This window comes from Nyctibius grandis, chromosome 14 (assembly GCF_013368605.1).
Source record: "Nyctibius grandis isolate bNycGra1 chromosome 14, bNycGra1.pri, whole genome shotgun sequence".
NCBI lineage: Eukaryota > Metazoa > Chordata > Aves > Nyctibiiformes > Nyctibiidae > Nyctibius > Nyctibius grandis.
In genome coordinates this window covers 5,511,047-5,530,059 of record NC_090671.1, presented here as the reverse complement: position 1 = coordinate 5,530,059, position 19,013 = coordinate 5,511,047, and the positions used below count along the sequence as shown (strand labels likewise).

At 38.7% G+C, this 19,013-nt stretch overlaps 1 protein-coding gene across 4 annotated transcripts in view; it reads right to left on the bottom strand.

The window, feature by feature from the left end:
* SPECC1L (sperm antigen with calponin homology and coiled-coil domains 1 like) overlaps window positions 1–19,013 on the bottom strand; it is a 70,432-nt gene that overhangs the window by 27,670 nt on the left and 23,749 nt on the right. For all 4 annotated transcript variants that reach the window (XM_068412357.1, XM_068412354.1, XM_068412355.1 and 1 more), the window contains 6 exons: window positions 17,715–17,922; window positions 11,032–11,105; window positions 10,336–10,511; window positions 9,443–9,606; window positions 7,696–7,787; window positions 444–534 (listed from right to left, as the gene is read on the bottom strand). In XM_068412357.1, coding sequence (XP_068268458.1) covers window positions 444–534; window positions 7,696–7,787; window positions 9,443–9,606; window positions 10,336–10,511; window positions 11,032–11,105; window positions 17,715–17,922 — 805 coding nt within the window. The remainder of the gene's footprint in view (window positions 1–443; window positions 535–7,695; window positions 7,788–9,442; window positions 9,607–10,335; window positions 10,512–11,031; window positions 11,106–17,714; window positions 17,923–19,013) is intronic.

The following is a 19,013-nucleotide window of genomic DNA, read 5'->3' as shown; positions in this document are numbered from 1 at the left end:
TGCAATGCCAACCACCATCCTTGTTTCATTTTGGGGGAAAAAAAACCCCAACCACACAATACCTAATGTAACCCCAGAGGTGGGTATTTTTAATATTTGTAAGACAGTTGGCAAGACATGACCCTGAAATCATCTTGTATGGATTTTGCAGGTAATCTCAGTTTATGCACACATTAAAAACTACCAGAATAATGCCAAGTTATCAAGATACAATCATGGTTTTGTTGAAAATTCAAAAAAGTCTCTTTATGATATGCCACCATGTGTGATGAAACACAAGTAATAAAAACTTGAACTCAAAATATTCTATGATTCTATGAAAATATTACGGTAATAAAAAGTATATAATATGTTAATACTTTGCATACTAAATGATGTAAAATACAAGAAAAAGTATTAACAGCATTGCTAAAAACAAAGTTTAAATGAACTTGAATCAATACCTTGAACAGGGATTTCAGCATAGCTTGGTCTTTTGTCTGCCAGCGTAGCAAGGGGTTTTGAAGCTGAGATTGGTCCACTTATAGAATGCCTCTGAAATGGAAAAATACTCGTGTCAAACATAATCTGAAGATAAAACACAAATATGGAATTGCAGAATCAGTTTTAGAAACTCAGATATGACATTATTACTGATTTAAAAGAACCAAAAAAATACCAGAACCTTTAAAAAATCTTAGTGAAAAAGGGGATGTCCTCTTTACCTGTTGCTTTTGCCAATCTCAATGTGTATACACACACACACACACAATGCATTGATACAGTAACATTTACTTCCTTCAACCTGTTCCTCAAAACAGTTTTGCAAATGAAGGTTGTGAATTCTCTTGCAGTTTTTGCATTAATTTTCACGTTCCTTTATATTTTGTTTGTACAAACCTGTTCTGGTTAAACTTGATGTGTTTATTTAAACTAATAAAACCTCCGATACGTAGCCAAGATTTTAGTGCTTGACTTGTGTTATTAACACTTGTCTTTACAGCTTTGTGGCTTTTCCTGGAAAATCAGGATAATGGTGTATTGGGTGTAGTGACACTAAGTACCTTTTGCTAAGAAAAACCCTGCTGAAGAAACTATTTTTGATTCAGAAGGTCGACAGCTTTTGTTACCTCCTATATAACAGAGATGCTCTGTGAGCAGCTGAAGAGAGATGTTTTGTTAAGTATTGAATATTAAGTAATGAAATACAATTATTTTTTCTTTCTAAAGTCACTTTAATTGCTGCTCTGAACTAGCTACAAAATGAATTTTTTCAAGTTTTATGTAAAATATTTAGCAATGCATGGCTTCTAGCAGCTTGAAATGTACGTACACGATCACAGGTGTGTTAAGTCTTGCACACTAATTAACCACTGGATAGCACTGAAATAAGCATTTTAGTATCACACAAATGAACTGTACAATGCAATAATTACCTTTACACTTACTGAAACTCGTATTCAGTTGCTGAAGACTCAGGGAAGACCATCCACAATTATTCTTTTTTAAATTAATCATTTCAAATAGCCTATTGCAAATTATAGTACATTCTTCATTCATCCTGCCCTTTCTATTAGATTCCTATATTTAATCACAATCAGTCCAGTAATGTGTTTATCCTGAAAACTGTTTCAGCTCTCCATCTGGCCCAAGATTAGATGAGAAGGTTAAATGAGCCTTATCTTCGTAAGATAAAAAAGGTCAGATGTTTCTCATGCCAAATCATGTAGGCAAGACAGACAAATCCAAAACTGTGATTAAAAAAAAAGGTAACACTATATCCTTTGCAGCATCCTGTAGCACAGGCAGGATTACAGGGCTACTTATTCATCATTTAGAGTCAAACTAGGGTTATGCTTTTGTGCTAGAAATCAAATGGACAAAAAACCTGCCAACCATCTATGAATGTAACTCCAAAATACAGCATGAAGAATTTAATCACTTTATATATCAAAAGTCCTGCATGTACACTACAAAGATTATTCCTTTAAGTGTGCAGATGGAAGTGACTGTGATAGTGAGCCATGCACAGAAGTGCCTAAACCAGCTTCCCATAAGAGCTGGTATTTCAAACTTGCATTAACTTTAAAGTTCACTTCACCCACTTAGCCATTTTTTAATTTTTCTTTTTTAAATAAAGGACAAGGATGCTATCGAAGTGAGAACCTCCCCTCAGAAAAGGAAACCACTATAATAAAGTTAGATAATGAAGTTACAAGAGAAACATTTCATCATTTTGTCTACCTTTGGGATTGTCATTACAAAGACAGCATCATACAGAACTTCAGCCAGGAAATAAAGGTATGTACAGAGCAGGCACACTGCTGGATAACCACACACCTTTATCACTTTCTCAGCTTCCGGATATCACTTAAAAACAAACATCCGTTACGGATATTGTCAGAAAGTGGTCGTATTACTCAACCGATAACTTGCTGTGCACTGGTCTTGTCTCCTTGTTATAAAACGAACTGTTTGTCTTTTTGCTCCTGTTGACACTGCAGACAGGGCTTACCTTCGCTGGTGCTAGTTCCTTATTACATATCTTATTATTAGAACTATCAGTAGTAATATAGTGACTAATACACCGAAATTAGAGAAAAATGAACCAAGTAACGTTTACATTTATATAGTAGTGATAGTGCACAAGTCTCTTGGAGAGTAATTTTTCCTGAAACATTTTGCAAGTGTTAGAAACTCTTCTGCTTGACTGAGCTTTTGTTAAATTTGCACATCAGCCACTTCTCCTTTCACTTACAAAACACATCTGATGTGCAATCAAACACATATGGATCCTACCAATCCCTTTATAAATACCTTTTTTTTCTTCAACTAGAAAAACATTCTAAAACTCACTTAACTGCTAAACATCATTCGTCCTTTACACTAGCGTTCAAACTCTTCAACACTGAATGAAAGGATCAAAACTTCAGAGGAATCGCATGCTTTTGAGGCTACTCATGGAGGCTACTAATGGGACAGAAATTACTAAAGATGCTTTGCAATCTGTGGTCCTCTTCTTATTCATCCTATGTTGAGGTCTAGCAGAAGAAAATGCTAGAAACTTTAAAGATTACTTTTGATGGGGTGTATAAAGAGAACTGTTCAGAGTTAAATAATGTGTTTTTATGTAGTACTCTCTGTATAATGTAATTACAGTAACAGATAAAATTAAAGATGCTAAGATCAACAGTTACTTTCTCACAGCCATTCCCAATTTGAAGATAAAGTTTCTGCTAGCTACCTATGACTCTTCAGATTTTTTTTCTTTTTTGGTAAGACTAGTAACAGCTCCAGAAGAGGAACAAGCACACCGGTGAGATAAAAAAAAAGTAGAAGAGGACAAACACCTGACACTTCAAATTTGACGCAAAACTACGGCAGGATGAACTAATCCCTTAAACTCCAAATATTTTGCTTCTGAGTCTTCTTGCGACTGGTGTTGGCTATGGAAGGAAACACGACCTTCCACCACTACCAGGTACCTACTCCTGATCACTCTGCACTTCAGTACGTACTCCAATGAAGTTCTGCACGCCAATGCACATACACATGGAAATTTCAAAACAAACACAGCGGGTCACCTATTAAGTAGTTAAGATATGGAAGGCTTTGACACTGAGTTGCTTGGAGCCTGAAAGTTTATAATGCTCAAAGCAAAGCAGGACACTCAGTGGTGACCAGCGAATCTGAAACCACATCTACTTCAGAGAGTCCTTCAGCTAAAAAACAGAAAAAGGAAGTATTCAGGGAAAGCAACAGATATGCTTCCTTGTCCTTATATTCCTCCCTAGGCATCTGCTTAGGCATTTTCACCCCAGAGTAACGAAGGAACTGGCAAAGGAACTTGCCAAACCACTCTCGATTATCTACCGGCAGTCCTGGTTAACTGGAGAAGTTCCAGCTGACTGGAAATTAGCAAATGTAATGCCCATCTACAAGAAGGGCCGGAAGGACGATCCAGGGAACTATAGGCCTGTCAGCCTGACCTCGGTGCCAGGCAAGGTGATGGAACAGATCATCCTGAGTGCCATTACACGGCACATGCAGGACAATCGGGGCATCGGGGCCAGCCAACATGGATTCATGAAAGGCAGGTCCTGCTTGACCAACCTGGTCACCTTCTATGACCAAGTGACCCGCTTAGTAGATGAGGGCAGGGCTGTGGATGTAGTCTATCTAGACTTCAGTAAGGCATTCGACACTGTCTCCCACAGCATCCTCCTGGACAAACTGGCTGCCCGGGGCTTGGATGGGTGGACTCTTAAATGGGTTAAAAACTGGCTGGATGGCCAAGCCCAGAGAGTGGTGATGAATGGGACAAAGTCCAACTGGCGGCCGGTCACTAGCGGTGTTCCCCAGGGCTCAGTTCTGGGGCCGGTGCTGTTCAATATCTTTATAGATGATCTAGATGTAGGGATTGAGTGCACCCTCAGCAAATTTGCAGATGACACCAAGCTGGGTGGGAGAGTCGATCTGCTGGAGGGTAGGAAGGCCCTACAGAGGGATCTGGACAGGTTAGATAGATGGGCCGAGACCACCGGCATGAGGTTCAACAAGAACAAGTGCTGGGTCTTACACTTTGGCCACAACAACCCCATGCAGCTGTACAGGCTGGGGGAAGAGTGGTTAGAAAGCGGCCCGGCGGAAAGAGACCTGGGGGTGCTGATCGACAGCCGGCTAAACATGAGCCAGCAGTGTGCCCAGGTGGCCAAGAAGGCCAATGGCATCCTGGCCTCTATTAGGAATAGTGTAGCCAGCCGGTCTAGGGAAGTGATCGTCCCTCTGTACTCAGCACTGGTGAGGCCGCACCTTGAGTACTGTGTCCAGTTCTGGGCTCCGCACTTCAAGAAAGATGTTGAGGTGTTGGAGCAAGTCCAGAGGAGGGTGACCAAGCTGGTGAAGGGTCTGGAGGGTCTGACCTATGAGGAACGGCTGAGGGAGCTGGGGTTGTTTAGTCTGGAGAAGAGGAGGCTCAGAGGTGACCTTATTGCAGTCTACAACTACCTGAAGGGAGATTGTAGTGGAGTGGGAGTCGGCCTCTTCTCCCAGGCAACTAGTGATAGGACAAGAGGACACAGCCTCAAGCTTTGCCAGGGGAGGTTCAGGTTGGACATTAGGAAGAATTTCTTCTCAGAAAGGGTCATTAGACATTGGAAGGGGCTGCCCAGGGAGGTGGTGGAGTCACCATCTATGGATGTGTTTAAGAAAAGACTGGACATGGCACTTAGTGCCATGGTCTAGTTGACAGGGTGGTGTCAGGGCAATGGTTGGACTCGATGATCCCAGAGGTCTCTTCCAACCTGATTGATTCTGTGATTCTGTGCTTTGGTCACTCTCAGTGGCATACCAGACCAGCTAAGCTTTGGGCTAACCCAGTAGGGTTGTTTTTACATTCTGAAGAGCATTCTCTTCATACCTCTCCTCCTAAATAGTTTTGCAGTATTGCTAAGGGCTACGGTAAATAACAGCTATGTTCCACTGCAGGCATGGACCTGCAGTCAGGAAGGGTTTTGTTTGTTTGTTTGTTTTCAGTTTCAAAAATGTATCCAAGAATGCATCTCCTTATACATACACGTCTTACTGTGAAGAAAAACAAACAAAGCAAACAAAAACTCTGCAAGACTGAGGAAATTCATGACACAGTTCAACACAAAAATGAAGTGATATGCATAATTCATAGAGGCACATGTTGATGCATCTGTACTTGAAGAATCTTTTTTTGCAACCAATCCATCTTATCAAAATGGTGCCAGTTTCTCAGTAGGTGCCCATGTAAATATTTCCCCTGTGATAGCATTTAAAAGTAACTAAGATTAATGATAATAAGCACTGAAACACCCATATAGAGATCAACGCTTCCACCTATACTCAACATCTTAAAACAATAGATGACTTCTATATGATGGGAGCCGACAGATCAACTCACAGAGTGACTACTTCTTAAAATGTTGCTTTTCAATTGCAAGAGCAAAAAACAGGCAAAAACTATACAAAAATTGCACAACACAACAGTAGAAAACAAGGTAATAATATGAAACTAAAGAAAAGGAAAAGATTATGAAAATTGTTTTTGAATCCGAACACCCTCTCTTGAGCAGAAAATATTCTTTAAATGCAATTTACATAATTGAGGTCACAAAATCCAGTTGCCTTCTGTATAATTACAAATACTTTAAAGAAAGCCACCTATCTTCAAAAGACAATAGAAGCTGTTTTCATTTACACACCCTCTCCTTTGTTTTGCAGGCAATGTTTCCCACTAATGAGTATCCAGCTGCTAATGACTTGGTTCTATACCAGAAGTAGAATTCAAAATTCAAGTAATTCTGGCAGATCGAGAACATCAAAACAAGAGCTGTAAACCTGAGCAGGTCTGCAGTATTGTAAGATATTACTTTGGTTCATGGTTAATTTACAGGTAAATAAAGTGAAATAAGCCTTAGGCTTCATCGAAGTCTTCTGTCTGCCAAAGCTCTCATCTATCCTTTTAGAACATGAGATTAAGTGTGCCTCTTCCTACAAGAGCACAGAAATAAACAGAACTATAAAGACAGATCAATAGGGACAAAGCATCTGTCAGAGAACTTGTCACGTTTAACTACTTTAGAAAACTGCCGTCAAGAGTGACTGAGCTACAGGAAACAGCAGAAGCTTTCACAAAAACATTTAATTCTTTCTCTTTGCTTTGAGGCTATCTATTTGTTTTATGACATTTACTCCTAAATGAATAAAAGCTGCACTAGTCTGAGCACATGAGAACCATCAGTCTGTTCCAGATATTGTTCCTAAAGCACTAAAAGCCAATACGGATATAGATTCTTCAGTTCACACAGAGAGGATTTATTACCAAAACATTATGCTGACCTATAGTAAAAAAATGAAGTTTTGTTAGTTCTGGTTAGTAATATCTTGAAGGTAACAGGAGAATTACTGACATTAAAGGAGTAAAACATATAGTACATTCTTTGATTTTTCTTTGTGAATCTGGTCCCACCTGCTTTGTCCTTAAACTTGTTGGCTTTTGCCAAAATCTCACCTCACACAGCTAGTGATGTAATAAAACCAGCAGTGATCTACAAAGCTGAGTATTAGAGTACTGATGATGCAATCTTAGTGTACCTAGACTCCTGTAGCAGCTGAACAAATGGACAAAGCTTCAGAGGGGACAGAACAAAATACACAGTACCATCAGCAACTGGCTAAACTCTCAGTCAGTACAAAATGAATGAAGATAATCAATTCACAATGATTTCATTCCTCTCTGGTCAGGTCTGATACCCAAAGCCTAAGCAACACTCCCATGTATCCCACATTTATACTGATGATTGCTGACAGATTCTGCACAGATCTCAGACCTTTGCCCAGAGGGGATTACTGCCGTTTCCGTGCCAGGCACAGGACTAAGAACTGACAAACAGCAACTCTAAAGCTAAGGAATGCAGACAAAGTCTTCCTCCCATACCTCTCAGTAGCACAGGAATAGTAAGGGTTAGGAATATTTAACAAGAACTTCCAAATTATGCCAAATCTTGCATTTACAACATGGTTTTCAGTGAAAGACTCTTTTGTCAGACTGAGCAATTTACTAATTACTTGAGGCAACATTTTATTGTTATTTCCCCACAAAGTCAGTCAATATTTGTATATTACCACCTGTAGTTTTACATGCTCTTCTTCACAAAGAAGGATTAAGTGCATTCATAAAACACCTACCTGCATAGGGGATACAGCAGCAGCTGGGGGAGTTTTCATGGGACTTGGGCTCAGGGGAGTGCGAGGAATTGTGGCAGCAGCAGGGCTTGGAACTAGTAGAAACACAGAAAGGAAACCATCATGAGCATTGCACTGTTTTGCAATGAAACAGGAGACTGGCTGTTACAGCAAACTCTCTCTTTGTACTTTACATTACTAGTTTTACCAGATCAATCTTTCAGAATTTCAATTAGTAACTGACAGCAAAATCATTTAAAAGTATGCCTACACACTTACTCCTCTGTAATTGCATTCATTTTCTGCCTTGAATATATCATCTACGGTAAAAACATAAGTTTACTTTGGGTGGACAAGGCTAAGGTGCAGGAAGCTATTACCCTGGCAGATGTAAATGATGGTATTATCAGTTCTCTGATCTCCAGATAATTAAAGAGATGGTAGCAGGCTCCGGGGTCTGCCAGTAAGACAAGAAACATAACCTATATCACACCTGCTTCTCCTTTCCAGTTTCCGATCAAATCCACAGGAACTACATATTATATAGGTAAAGACAGTCCCTGAAATTTTGGGATTAAACAAATAACGTGTTTGGAAATGTATGAAAACAGACAAATACTGAGTTGGTGAATCAGTCATCTGATTATTTAACAGCATGATTAGACACGAATGCTGAGGAAGGCGGCAGATAGCAGCTTGAAATAAAAGATTAATAAGAAGGGAGAGGTGATTTATCATTTTACCAAACTAACTCTGGCAAGAAAGCACCTTTATCCAGTAACAGATTAAAAAAACCTTCTATATTAACACTAGGAAAGAAAAAAATCTGTAAATACCTATGAACAAAGAGAAGCATGGAAATGGAACGATTGCCAAGTAATAGAGAGATGCCTCTATACCTTAACAGATGTCCTGGTTATAAGCAATTGAAAATAGACTTGACATGCACAGTACAGTACTGTAAGTCTCTCCGGTAATATAGTCTACTTCCAGCCAAGGTTTTTACATCAGAGACTTACAGTGACGTTATTATACATGAAATTCAAAGCCAAGAGGGCTGGCGAGGGAAACATTTTAATCCATACAAGGTCACATATGCAGTCAGAGCTAAAACCCAAGTGTTTCTCATTTCAGGATAATTACTTGAATTCCTTATTCTGCTCATCTATAGAGAAGGACAACAGCACCTGTTACCACAATCAGAGAATTATAGTAAAGTCCATTGTCTCAACAGTGAGATCCCTTTCATTTTAGAAAATATTCCCTATATGTGATACTGGCTGGACCTTATTTTTAACTTTCATCAGCACTTTGACTATAAGAATGTAAGTTATTAAAGAAACAAACTCAGCTCTAGCTATTACATGGCTTTTAAAATGCTTAATTTGGCATATTAAGTTCACATTTTAATAGTAAGGCTGAAATCAGCTGTGCTTCCAGCTATAATTATCTGTGTAACGTGTTTATGTATTTCTAATATACAGGAGCATTGAATTAAAGCAGCTAGCATATGAGTCATTGGCAATGCGACAGTAAAGAAAAAATAAAAGACGACAAAAAAAAGGATGCTGCAGTGAACGATCTGTTGTGCAATCTAGTTTAGGTTGGTTTGTTTCAGCCATCGCTTATAGGTCATGACATTACAACAAAACAACTTACCTTTGAATTAGCTAAGCCATTAGAAGTGTCCATATCAACAGATACAAAATCGTAACTTTGTACAGCTGTTACACTGGTCGAAAATAATTACCTTGGGAGGCACTGTCAAATGACTTGATGAGTGTTTTTACAGTAGGAGTTGGCTCTGAGGAGGTGGATGATCTGCGACTCAGGCCCATTCCTTGTCTCAGAGCTGCCAAATCCCTCTCTACAGCATTCATGTAATTGTACACTCGACCACGTTCCTCTTCCTGCCTGAAATCAGTATGCAGCTCATTTAGGCATTAACAAACATTTTAACATGCAAAGTATTAAAAAAATCAACACAAGTTGGAAGTAAAATTAAAATCTATGGTCCAAATCAGTCATTACATTAACCTAGTTTTCTTTCCACTGTAATTTAGAAATAGATTATCAACCTAAATTATCACTGTAAATTCTTACTATTTGTCAGCAAGAGAGCTTAAGCACCAGGGGAAAAGTCTACCAAAATCAATACTTATTCCCAGAAACAATTATCAGTGGAAAGAAAACAGTACAAGATATATGCAGAATTAGCCAAAGCTTTCTTCTCAGGCAAAAATCCAGCTGTATTTTTAACCATGTCAAAAGCCTTGGCTGCTAATAAGAAGTATTAATGATGGTACAGAAAAGCCAACACTGCTTGTTTCTACACTGAGGGAAGTTACACCACGTCCAGCTGTTACATGGGAAAAATCCTCCCCTTCAACCCGGTTTTTCCAAAGTGCCAAACTGAATATTCTTGGATGGATGAAGCATACAGTATAAAGAAACAAATACTGTTCTTATAAGTTTACCTATTTCGACCCCTGAAAGCCTGCGTAAAGCAGCTTGTTGAAATACAGATCCTCACAGTGAGAGGATTTACAGACTTCCAGAGTCTCAATGATAGTTAAGATACTGGACTTCCAAAATTGTACCCTCCCTACAAAAGATACAATAACCCTGTTGCCTTTTGCATACTTGCGTGACTTGATTTCCTCCAGCTCTTTAGTCAGCTTCTCATTTTTCTCCTGAGCTTCATGTAATCTACGCTTCAGGTCTCCTATCTCTTCCTGGGCCTCAGACTTTATATCATTTGCTATAACCACTGCAGTCTGTAGATCAGCCTGGAACTGACGCCATTCTGCTGACTCCTCCTGTAAGTAAATGAAACTTTAAATTGAAAGCAGCAGCAAGAATTTTGAAGTTAAAAATAAAAGTTTTCCTTATTATTCATAGTTTCCCTATGCTGTTACTGGAAACAATTTACAGCAATGATAAAGGCGCTCATCTCTGGTGTTAGGCACAACCTAACTTACAAGTTAAATTGAAGAGGTTTTGCTGGAAATAACTAGGCTTCCAAGGCCATAAATTTCTTTTCTAGAAACAAAGAAAATGTTCAAAGTGGAGGGGGGAAAAAATATTAAACTATGCATCAGAAGAGACAAGAACATTTTCTCCCAAGCCCAACGCTGTATCTCTGTGACACAGAATTTTTCAGAAGTTAATTCTTTAGTGTCTGTAGGTTAGCAAATATATTCCTATATGATGCCCATCTCTTAGAAATAATTATTTTAATGCTATTACACCTAATCATATTACCTTTTGACAATTTCACATGCAGGTCTTATGACATTCCAAGTTTACAATTTATTGAGTTTTTCAGTTTTAACCTACCCGGAGTCTCCTGTGAAGGTTCTTTATCTCTCTTTCCATGTCATGCTTTTGGTCCTGAAGTTTTTTAACTGTATCTGGAAAGAAAGTCACATTCTCTGTAAGATCATAGTCAGGGATCTATTTATTTTAAAAAGAGTAACTGAAACAACCTGCAAATATTTTTAAAAACTTACTCAGGGAATACATTTTTATAACCAAAGCCATCTGGAGAAAAATAGTATGAGCAGAAATAATTTGAGAGAAAGCATCAATAAGTACATACTTCTCTATGACTGGTGAGGGGAACAGCAGAAGCAAACTCAATTCTTATACAAATCCCAGTCTCTTCTCTACCCTTCACAATATTAAAATGACAAAGCAATAACAAAGAGTAAAAAAACAAGGTAGGTAATTTACCATGGAAGGATTCTAAAACCATGGATGCCTGGGGGTTTTCTCTCTTCAAATGTAAGCTGCAGCTACACGAAGCCTTTTGATTCACAATTTACTCCCTGTCACAAAGCAGCTGACATAACACCCACAGCCATGCCTTCAACGGGGATAAAATTCTTCGTGTCCTCAAGAATCTTACATTCTTGTCTATCAAGCTACTATCTGAAGTTGAAAGAAGCTCTATTTACAGCAAATGGACAAACAGTCTATGAGATCATGTTATGAAAGAGATGGTCCCCTAAATCTGCCAGCAGCTATACAAAAGGGTACACAGCTCGATCACCACCAGCTCCTCATGTGGCGTCTGACAGACTAGCTACTGCAATTATTATTCATTTGCTACTTTATTTAATATGCAAGGACAACGTGATTAATTACTCCGTTCTTATAACTATGCAATTAATGAAGAACAACACAGCATAGATTTCTAATTGCTATGTTACTTCATTGATCCTTGGATTCCAGGATGTTTTATTTCTATAGCATCATGTAGATATTTCCAAACTGTAAAAATGAGGGGCCAACTGACTGAATGCATTTTTTTGTTCAGGTTCATTATTCCAAGACCTGATGGAAAGAAATATTTTTCCTGTATATTAGCAATGCACTTGCCACAAAAAGATTCAATGTGCCTAATAACAATACAAAACCTTGGCAAAAATCTACAGAACTGCATAATAAATGTTTGAATAGTCAGAAGACGGGTATATGTTCATACAAACAGACTGATACAGTGAAGTTTTGTGGCTCTCATTTTCTAACATGAAAAAACTTTTCAATGCTTTTATTTGGGTATCAGGTCTCGGGAAAACCATTAAACCAGGGTTTATTCAAAAATCATTCGTTCTGCCAATACCTACCAATGTCCTCCCAAGTACGCCTATACCTTCAGTACTCCTGGTCTTTTGTCAAAGGGCTTTTCTCAATGATAAAAATGAGGCTATGGCGGGCTAAATGGAAAACAGTAAGCATTTCAAAAATGTTTAAATCAGACGTAACAAAGACTAAGAATAGATTTAAGCTGATTTTTGCTGATGTGTACATTCAGGAGCCTCAACTATGCTCACAGGAACATTTTGATTTTTCAATCATGGAATTCCTTTCGGTTTCTTCATCAGAAGAAATTCTTGAGTTTTGCCTCAACAGTCCTAAGTACAGAGGCTTTTAATGCCACGGCCAATTTCTTTACAAGAATGATATAAACCTCAGTTGGCCTGAAAACATGATAACCTTTCAGGCTCGGAAAAGTTGAAACACTAAAATTAGACAGATATTTCTGTTATTTATCTCCTCCTTATAACACTGTACATTTTAAGATGCATCCAACTGATCTTTAAGCTTTGAAGATAAGCCTAACAGAGTGGGCCACTCAAATCTCATGCTACCATCGTATTTAAGCAAAGCCCTCCAATTTTTAGCTTGTTTCTGTATACACAACTTGGGTGAGCTAAAGTCAGCACTGAGATGCCAGCTTTAGGTCAAAGTTATAAAAGTTGCTCCCCCTCCCCACCCTTTTTTCCTTTAAACACATGCTAAAAAAAACCACTGCAAATTAGATAACCTTCAACAGCGACAGCAAGTCCACGTGCCCTAAAGAGCTTCCAGTAGCATTTTGAAACAAAATCTAGTGGGTGACCATTTTCTCTTTTAAAGACAGTTCAAAGAAAATGTGTTTTTAAAAACAAAATTTGTTCTACTACTATAACCAAGCTATAGTTCATCTAAAAATAACCACAAACCAGAAACCATAAATGCATCCAGAGCTAAAGCTTGTGTAATGCCATTGTTTTGAGCTTTTGTGAGATACGAAACGCACCATTAAGTTTGAGTATATTTATGCTTTGAAGTAAAACACGATGGTCTGAATATTCTGCAGTTACTATAAACAATACAGAGCACTTCACAGCAGTTGTTGGAAACAGTCTTCCCCCCAACCAATCGAAGAGATTAAAAAAAAAAAAAAAAGACAAGGACTACCAAATTGCAACTGAATTTGAAATGTAGCAAGAAATTACGACTAAGTTAAGTGATTTCACCTCTTACAGCCTGAACGCCATTCTTCACATTGTGTCACCAATTACAGCCTGAAAAGTCAAGTAGTCAAAATAGGGACACAGGCAGCAATTCTCTGTACAGCTGCCTTGTGCTGTCCTTCTTTTCTGCATCCTCACAACCTCCATGATTCTTCTCTAACACACACAAACCCTTTCCACCTGTATGTGCTGCACTTTTCAGTACGGTGGGACAGGTACTTCTCTTCTACCATCATCCAGTCTCCTCCTTTTAAGGAGCATAGACAAGAAAGAGGATTGAGATAAAATGAAAAGTAGCTATTGTTTAGGGTAAGTGAAGAACAAGGAGACCATTCTGATGAATGGATAGGATAATCAAAAATGGCAAATCAGCAAGCTGCTTGTGTTTTACTGCAGGATTCAATTAAGTCTACGTTTTACAAAACAATACTGATTTAAATCACAGTTTGAAAAGGCCTTGCTTTCTAAAAGCTAAGAAAATAAATTATGGGAAATGCAGACTACAAATGGTAAAGAAAAACATTACAACTAGGGCTGGAGGTGGGAGGAAGAAAGATATCTTCTGAATTTTGTAAGGCTGCCAGACAAAAAGTATCACTGTATTCTGTATCTGTAATTCTTACTAATTATAATTAGCAGTTAGAATTTATCACTATGAAACGAAAATGAGTATCAACATTCAATTGTTTAATTTCAATAGTCTCTGGGGGAAAAAAAAAAAAGAAAAAAGGAAAAAAAAGACAATATTCAGATAAGCATAGTAGGTTTCAAACATGACATTAAAATTCCTGATAAGCAACACTAAATCAAGTAATCCTGACATGGCAAATCCACAATGGGCATTCTCGCAGTCTCTGTACTAGTTACACTGGTCTGCCTTACACTAGGACAGCATTTCAATTTTTTAGCATAGAAATGGCTATCCCAGTATAATCATATCTACACAGAGTAGTGCCAGCACTAGTTCATTTAAGAATTATAGCTTCCTTGTATAAGGAAGAGGCACAAATATACCAAAGCTCAGGCAATTTGCACTTCAATCGTGCTTTTGAGCTCACCACTGTCAGACAACAGGTCTGTACAGCAAGAAAGCTTTATTTTTTAAGGGTCCAACATTAGCAAAAAAAAAAAATCTACTAACAATTAGAAAGTTAACATCCAGCTGACTTTTCCAACACTATGGTAGAAAAGGCCTAAATACAGTAACATCAAAATTTAGTTTCACAACTGCTGTCGAGATCCTTTTCAAAATGAGAAATAGCAGAATTAAAAACGAACGCTGTCAGCTCCATAAAAGAACTATTTATTCACTGAACATTAGATATATCAACCTTATTGCTCACCTACCCTTGTCCAAAAAATTTACTGACTGAAATAGTTATGGCCTAAGAGAACGGACGCATTCAGCACACGCACCTTGTGCTAAGTGCACAGGCAACGAGTATTTTCAGGCTTCACAAGGAACACCTGATAAGCCAACTTAAAAACACCGATTTGCTGCAAATCAGGAGACACAGTTCCCTGAAAAACGTCCCCACGACCTCTCGTTCACTGCTGGGCAGTGACAGGCTCCCTCTCCCCCCCGGGCCCCAAGGCCCCCCGTGCCCCCTCACGGCAGGAAGGAAACCCGGAGCGAAGGCGCCCCCTAGCGGAGCGCCTGCCTCCCGCCCCGCCCCTGGCAGCACCCGCAGACCCCCACGGCCCAGCGCACCGCGGAGCACATCAAACATGCCGCTTATTTCAATATTTCTTAGACTTTTTAGCCACGTACAGAAGCACTATGCTTCGAGCTCCTCATCCCACCAGTAACGAGTCCAGCTGCAGCCGACTACAGGCCCTGCCACACCTGGATGGGCACCAGGAACATACTGTAGGATTTTAATCAATGCAATTTGCATCCTACTGTCCACATCAGAAACCCCAGTTTTTGCAGGCAGACATATTAACAGCTAAAATGTGACAGCACAATATTCAGATTACTGTGAAAAACGTTTCATTGTATGTTCATTATGGTTCTTTTTGGTGTTTGGGAAGCCCACAATGAAGCACGCCCTCAGCACCAGCACTAGAGCATTTCATATTCCTACGTTACTATTTAGCGTTGATTAACCATTAAAACGAATGAACGCTCACCACCTCATCTATGAAGCATCTCTCTCCTAACTGTAAAATCTGTCTTTTGTGAATTCTTTAAGTGATAATTTTCCATCACTTACCACTTGTCCTTTTTCAGCTGTCTTCCCATCACTTTCATTCACCTGGTCACTTTGCCGTTAGGCAAATCCTCTCCTTAAGGGGTGGGTTAGATTCACCATTCTTCTAACTAGTGCTTTATAATACCTAAACCTTCACTAAAATTTCCACATTTAAAAGCACAGGCATAATACATTTGGCTGACAATACCAGAACTGACCAGAAGTCTAATCAGCACAAGCCAACTTCCTACTAAGATTTGCTTTTCCATCACTTTAATACAAATTAGTAAAATTCTGTCTTTTCTATGTTGTATGTACTACCTCCAAGGCCCAGATTCTCTGAGATGTCGTTCTTTGCCATCACTACTTAGAGGCTACCACCAAGACACTTCTGTATGAAGTTTAATTATGAACCCACAATCAACAGCGCTTTGAAAAATATTTTTACTCCTATTCTTCGGGTGCCATCCCTCCTTACGGCCACTAGATGCCACTCTCCTTCCTGCCTATAACTAAAATACTGGTTTTCCTTCCAAAGGATCACGCCAGGCCATCAGCTGGTACAGCTGAATTTTCCAAACTACATCAAGAGCAATGAGTAACAAAGACTGTTGCAATTTTTGTTGAAAATTTCTGCCCAGTTAGGTATTACTAGGCAGATACCTGAATGTTTACTTGACTACGGTGCTGTTGTCTGTATTAATGTATTTCAGTTAATGGCCAAAACACTGCAAGGAGAAAAGTGTTCAAACTTTTTAAGACTTTGCTACAAAATTACTTTGCGAACAATGTCAGAGCCACTGACCATGTGCCTCAGCTCCTGCTCCCAAGCAAACGTCTGTCTTTGGTTTTGGAACCAAAAGAGCAAAAAAAAAATTGCAGAATAAAAACCTAAAGCAATTTTGTAAAGAGAAACAGCGATTGTCTTTCAAGACAAAGAAGGGTTGCTTAGTGAAACCAAGCTGACAGACACAGGTCTGAAGACACTGAGCTTCAGTTCAATAAACAGTTTAGCTTGCTCAGGACACTACCTTTTCTTGACAGCAGAACAACTTTGAATTCCTTCTATGAATATTTCCCTTGCTGTTAAAAGGGATCATGCTTTGGTTTTTTTGCTGTCTTGTTTAGTCTTTGTACACCATGGAAGAATAGCAGATATGTGAATCCTGTAAATAGCACTGTGCAAATACACCTTGCCAGGGTATAGTTGCCCAAGTTCTTATTTAGATGGAGACTAATTGCAGAATTCCAGCCTGTGGTAGGAATGTCTGAGCAGGCCTTGGAGATCAGAGAGAGAACTAAGGCACAGGGAGCTAGACAAGTATACAGTAAACATGAATTTCATTATAAGCCCCAACCATTTCTTGTATGGTGGCCAGAGTCAAGACAAAGTTTTATTCTAACTTGCTTGAAGTTTGTCAGATTCAGTTTTAGGTTCACAGATCAGTTTCGTGACTTGAGCAAATCTACACAGAAAGAGACATATAATACATCCATATTGCCAAGTCAGCTCTAACATTTGTAACTTTCAGGGCCTCCATTCACCCATTTCTCCACTAAAAACACCTTTCTTCAGGCGGGAGAAATCATTAATTAAAAACATTGTCAAGCTACCTGCGAACTCCTAATACTTGAGCACTCAAAAGAGAGCATTCTTAAAAAAAAACACCACCAAAACACTAAATCAATCATCCAGTCTCCAAAATGCACAAGGAGCACACTATTATTAAGTCTGTAATTACATGTTCTTCTACTTGAAAAACAACTTGAAAACGGCATTATCAGATGTGATATTTATTCTCAATTCACAGGTTTTCATTCCCACACCAACCACTACCCGGACTGGAAAAGCAAAGCCAACTTGATTTTTTTCCCCTAGTGTATAAGGGCTCTGCAAAGCCCAGTCTGACTTGAATTCAGACATATGAAAGACAAGTGAAAATATTTTCACTATATTGCAGCGTTCTACCTCAGCTGTTCTTAAATTATCATCTCTCTCACAAGAGAAACTCGTCACACTTACTTTCCAAATCAGATATGATGAGATTGTCATGAAGCTTCACAGCACGATGCTGCTCTACTTCATCCTCCAATTCAAAGATAGTTTCTTTCATGTCACTTCTCTCAGTCTCTTTTTCATCTAGTTCTGTCCGAAGTTTTTCTAGAGTCACATTGAGATCCTCAATTTGTTTCTTGGCTTCTTCTTGGAACACTCTGTATTCATCTTCAACCTGAAAAACAACGTATCTTAAGTAAATCTGTGGCATTTTAAAACACACTTTTAGTTTCATAGCTACCATACTTATACTTTTGCAACCATAAAAGTACGGGACAAGAAGTCAAGTGTAAGTGTTTAAAAATGTATTGTTCTAGGGCAACTATTTTCCTGAGCCAGAGTTAAACTCTTTTATTCCCAAGCTGAATACATGAGCATTCCCCAGCTACTCTAACAGCAGTATCCTGAATTCAAGGGAAGCAACAATACCATAGTACCGAGCCTGTAATTCGTCAGCAGCTGATCCAATTTAACATCTAGCTGCCATGGAAAAGGGAGGAGGGGGTGGGGGAAACTCTTTACCCTTTCTTTCCCTTGCCAAAAAAAAGCCTGCTCTCTTCTGTGCATCAATTTTAGTGCTTGGAGGACACATTTGTGTGTGAGATGTGTTAGTGAGTTGAAGTAGTTCCCAGAGGAGTCTTACAAGCTATTGAACTGAATTTAAAAAAACAGGGAAAGGAAGAGGTAGCAGACTTCCCCTTTCAGGAGCAGCAAGGCTATTTTATCCTGCCTCATGAAACTGCAACATAAGTAACAAGCTGGGATCAGAAGCACAATAACATTAACCCAACAGCAAAAATAGGGTGTCAGAAAAACAAGAGAAATTAGGTCATGGCTTAGGGTGGGTCAACAGAGTCAGGCACCAATTTTAATAGACAAAATGCCCTGCTTTAAATCATCTGTTTCAGGATTTTTAATTTTAATAGCACTACCCAACTTTAATTATGAAAATTTTTTTTTTTTCTTCCATATTAAGGTTGACTCTAACTGGCTCATGATCATGACTAACATCTTGATTTGCAAACAATACACAGTTCAGACAATAAATTTGGCATAAATTTTCTTATCAGGAAGATATACCTTTAAATGCATACTTACAAGTTATTAAATAAATTTTATTATTCTTATTTTTATATTAAATTATGGTAAATGCTTTTACTAGATAAATGAGTTATATTTGAGTGAAAATAGCTGTTCCAGAACTAGAAATATACATTTGTATCCAAAAACCCAGTCAACACACAAGCTGCTCTTCGATGGATCATT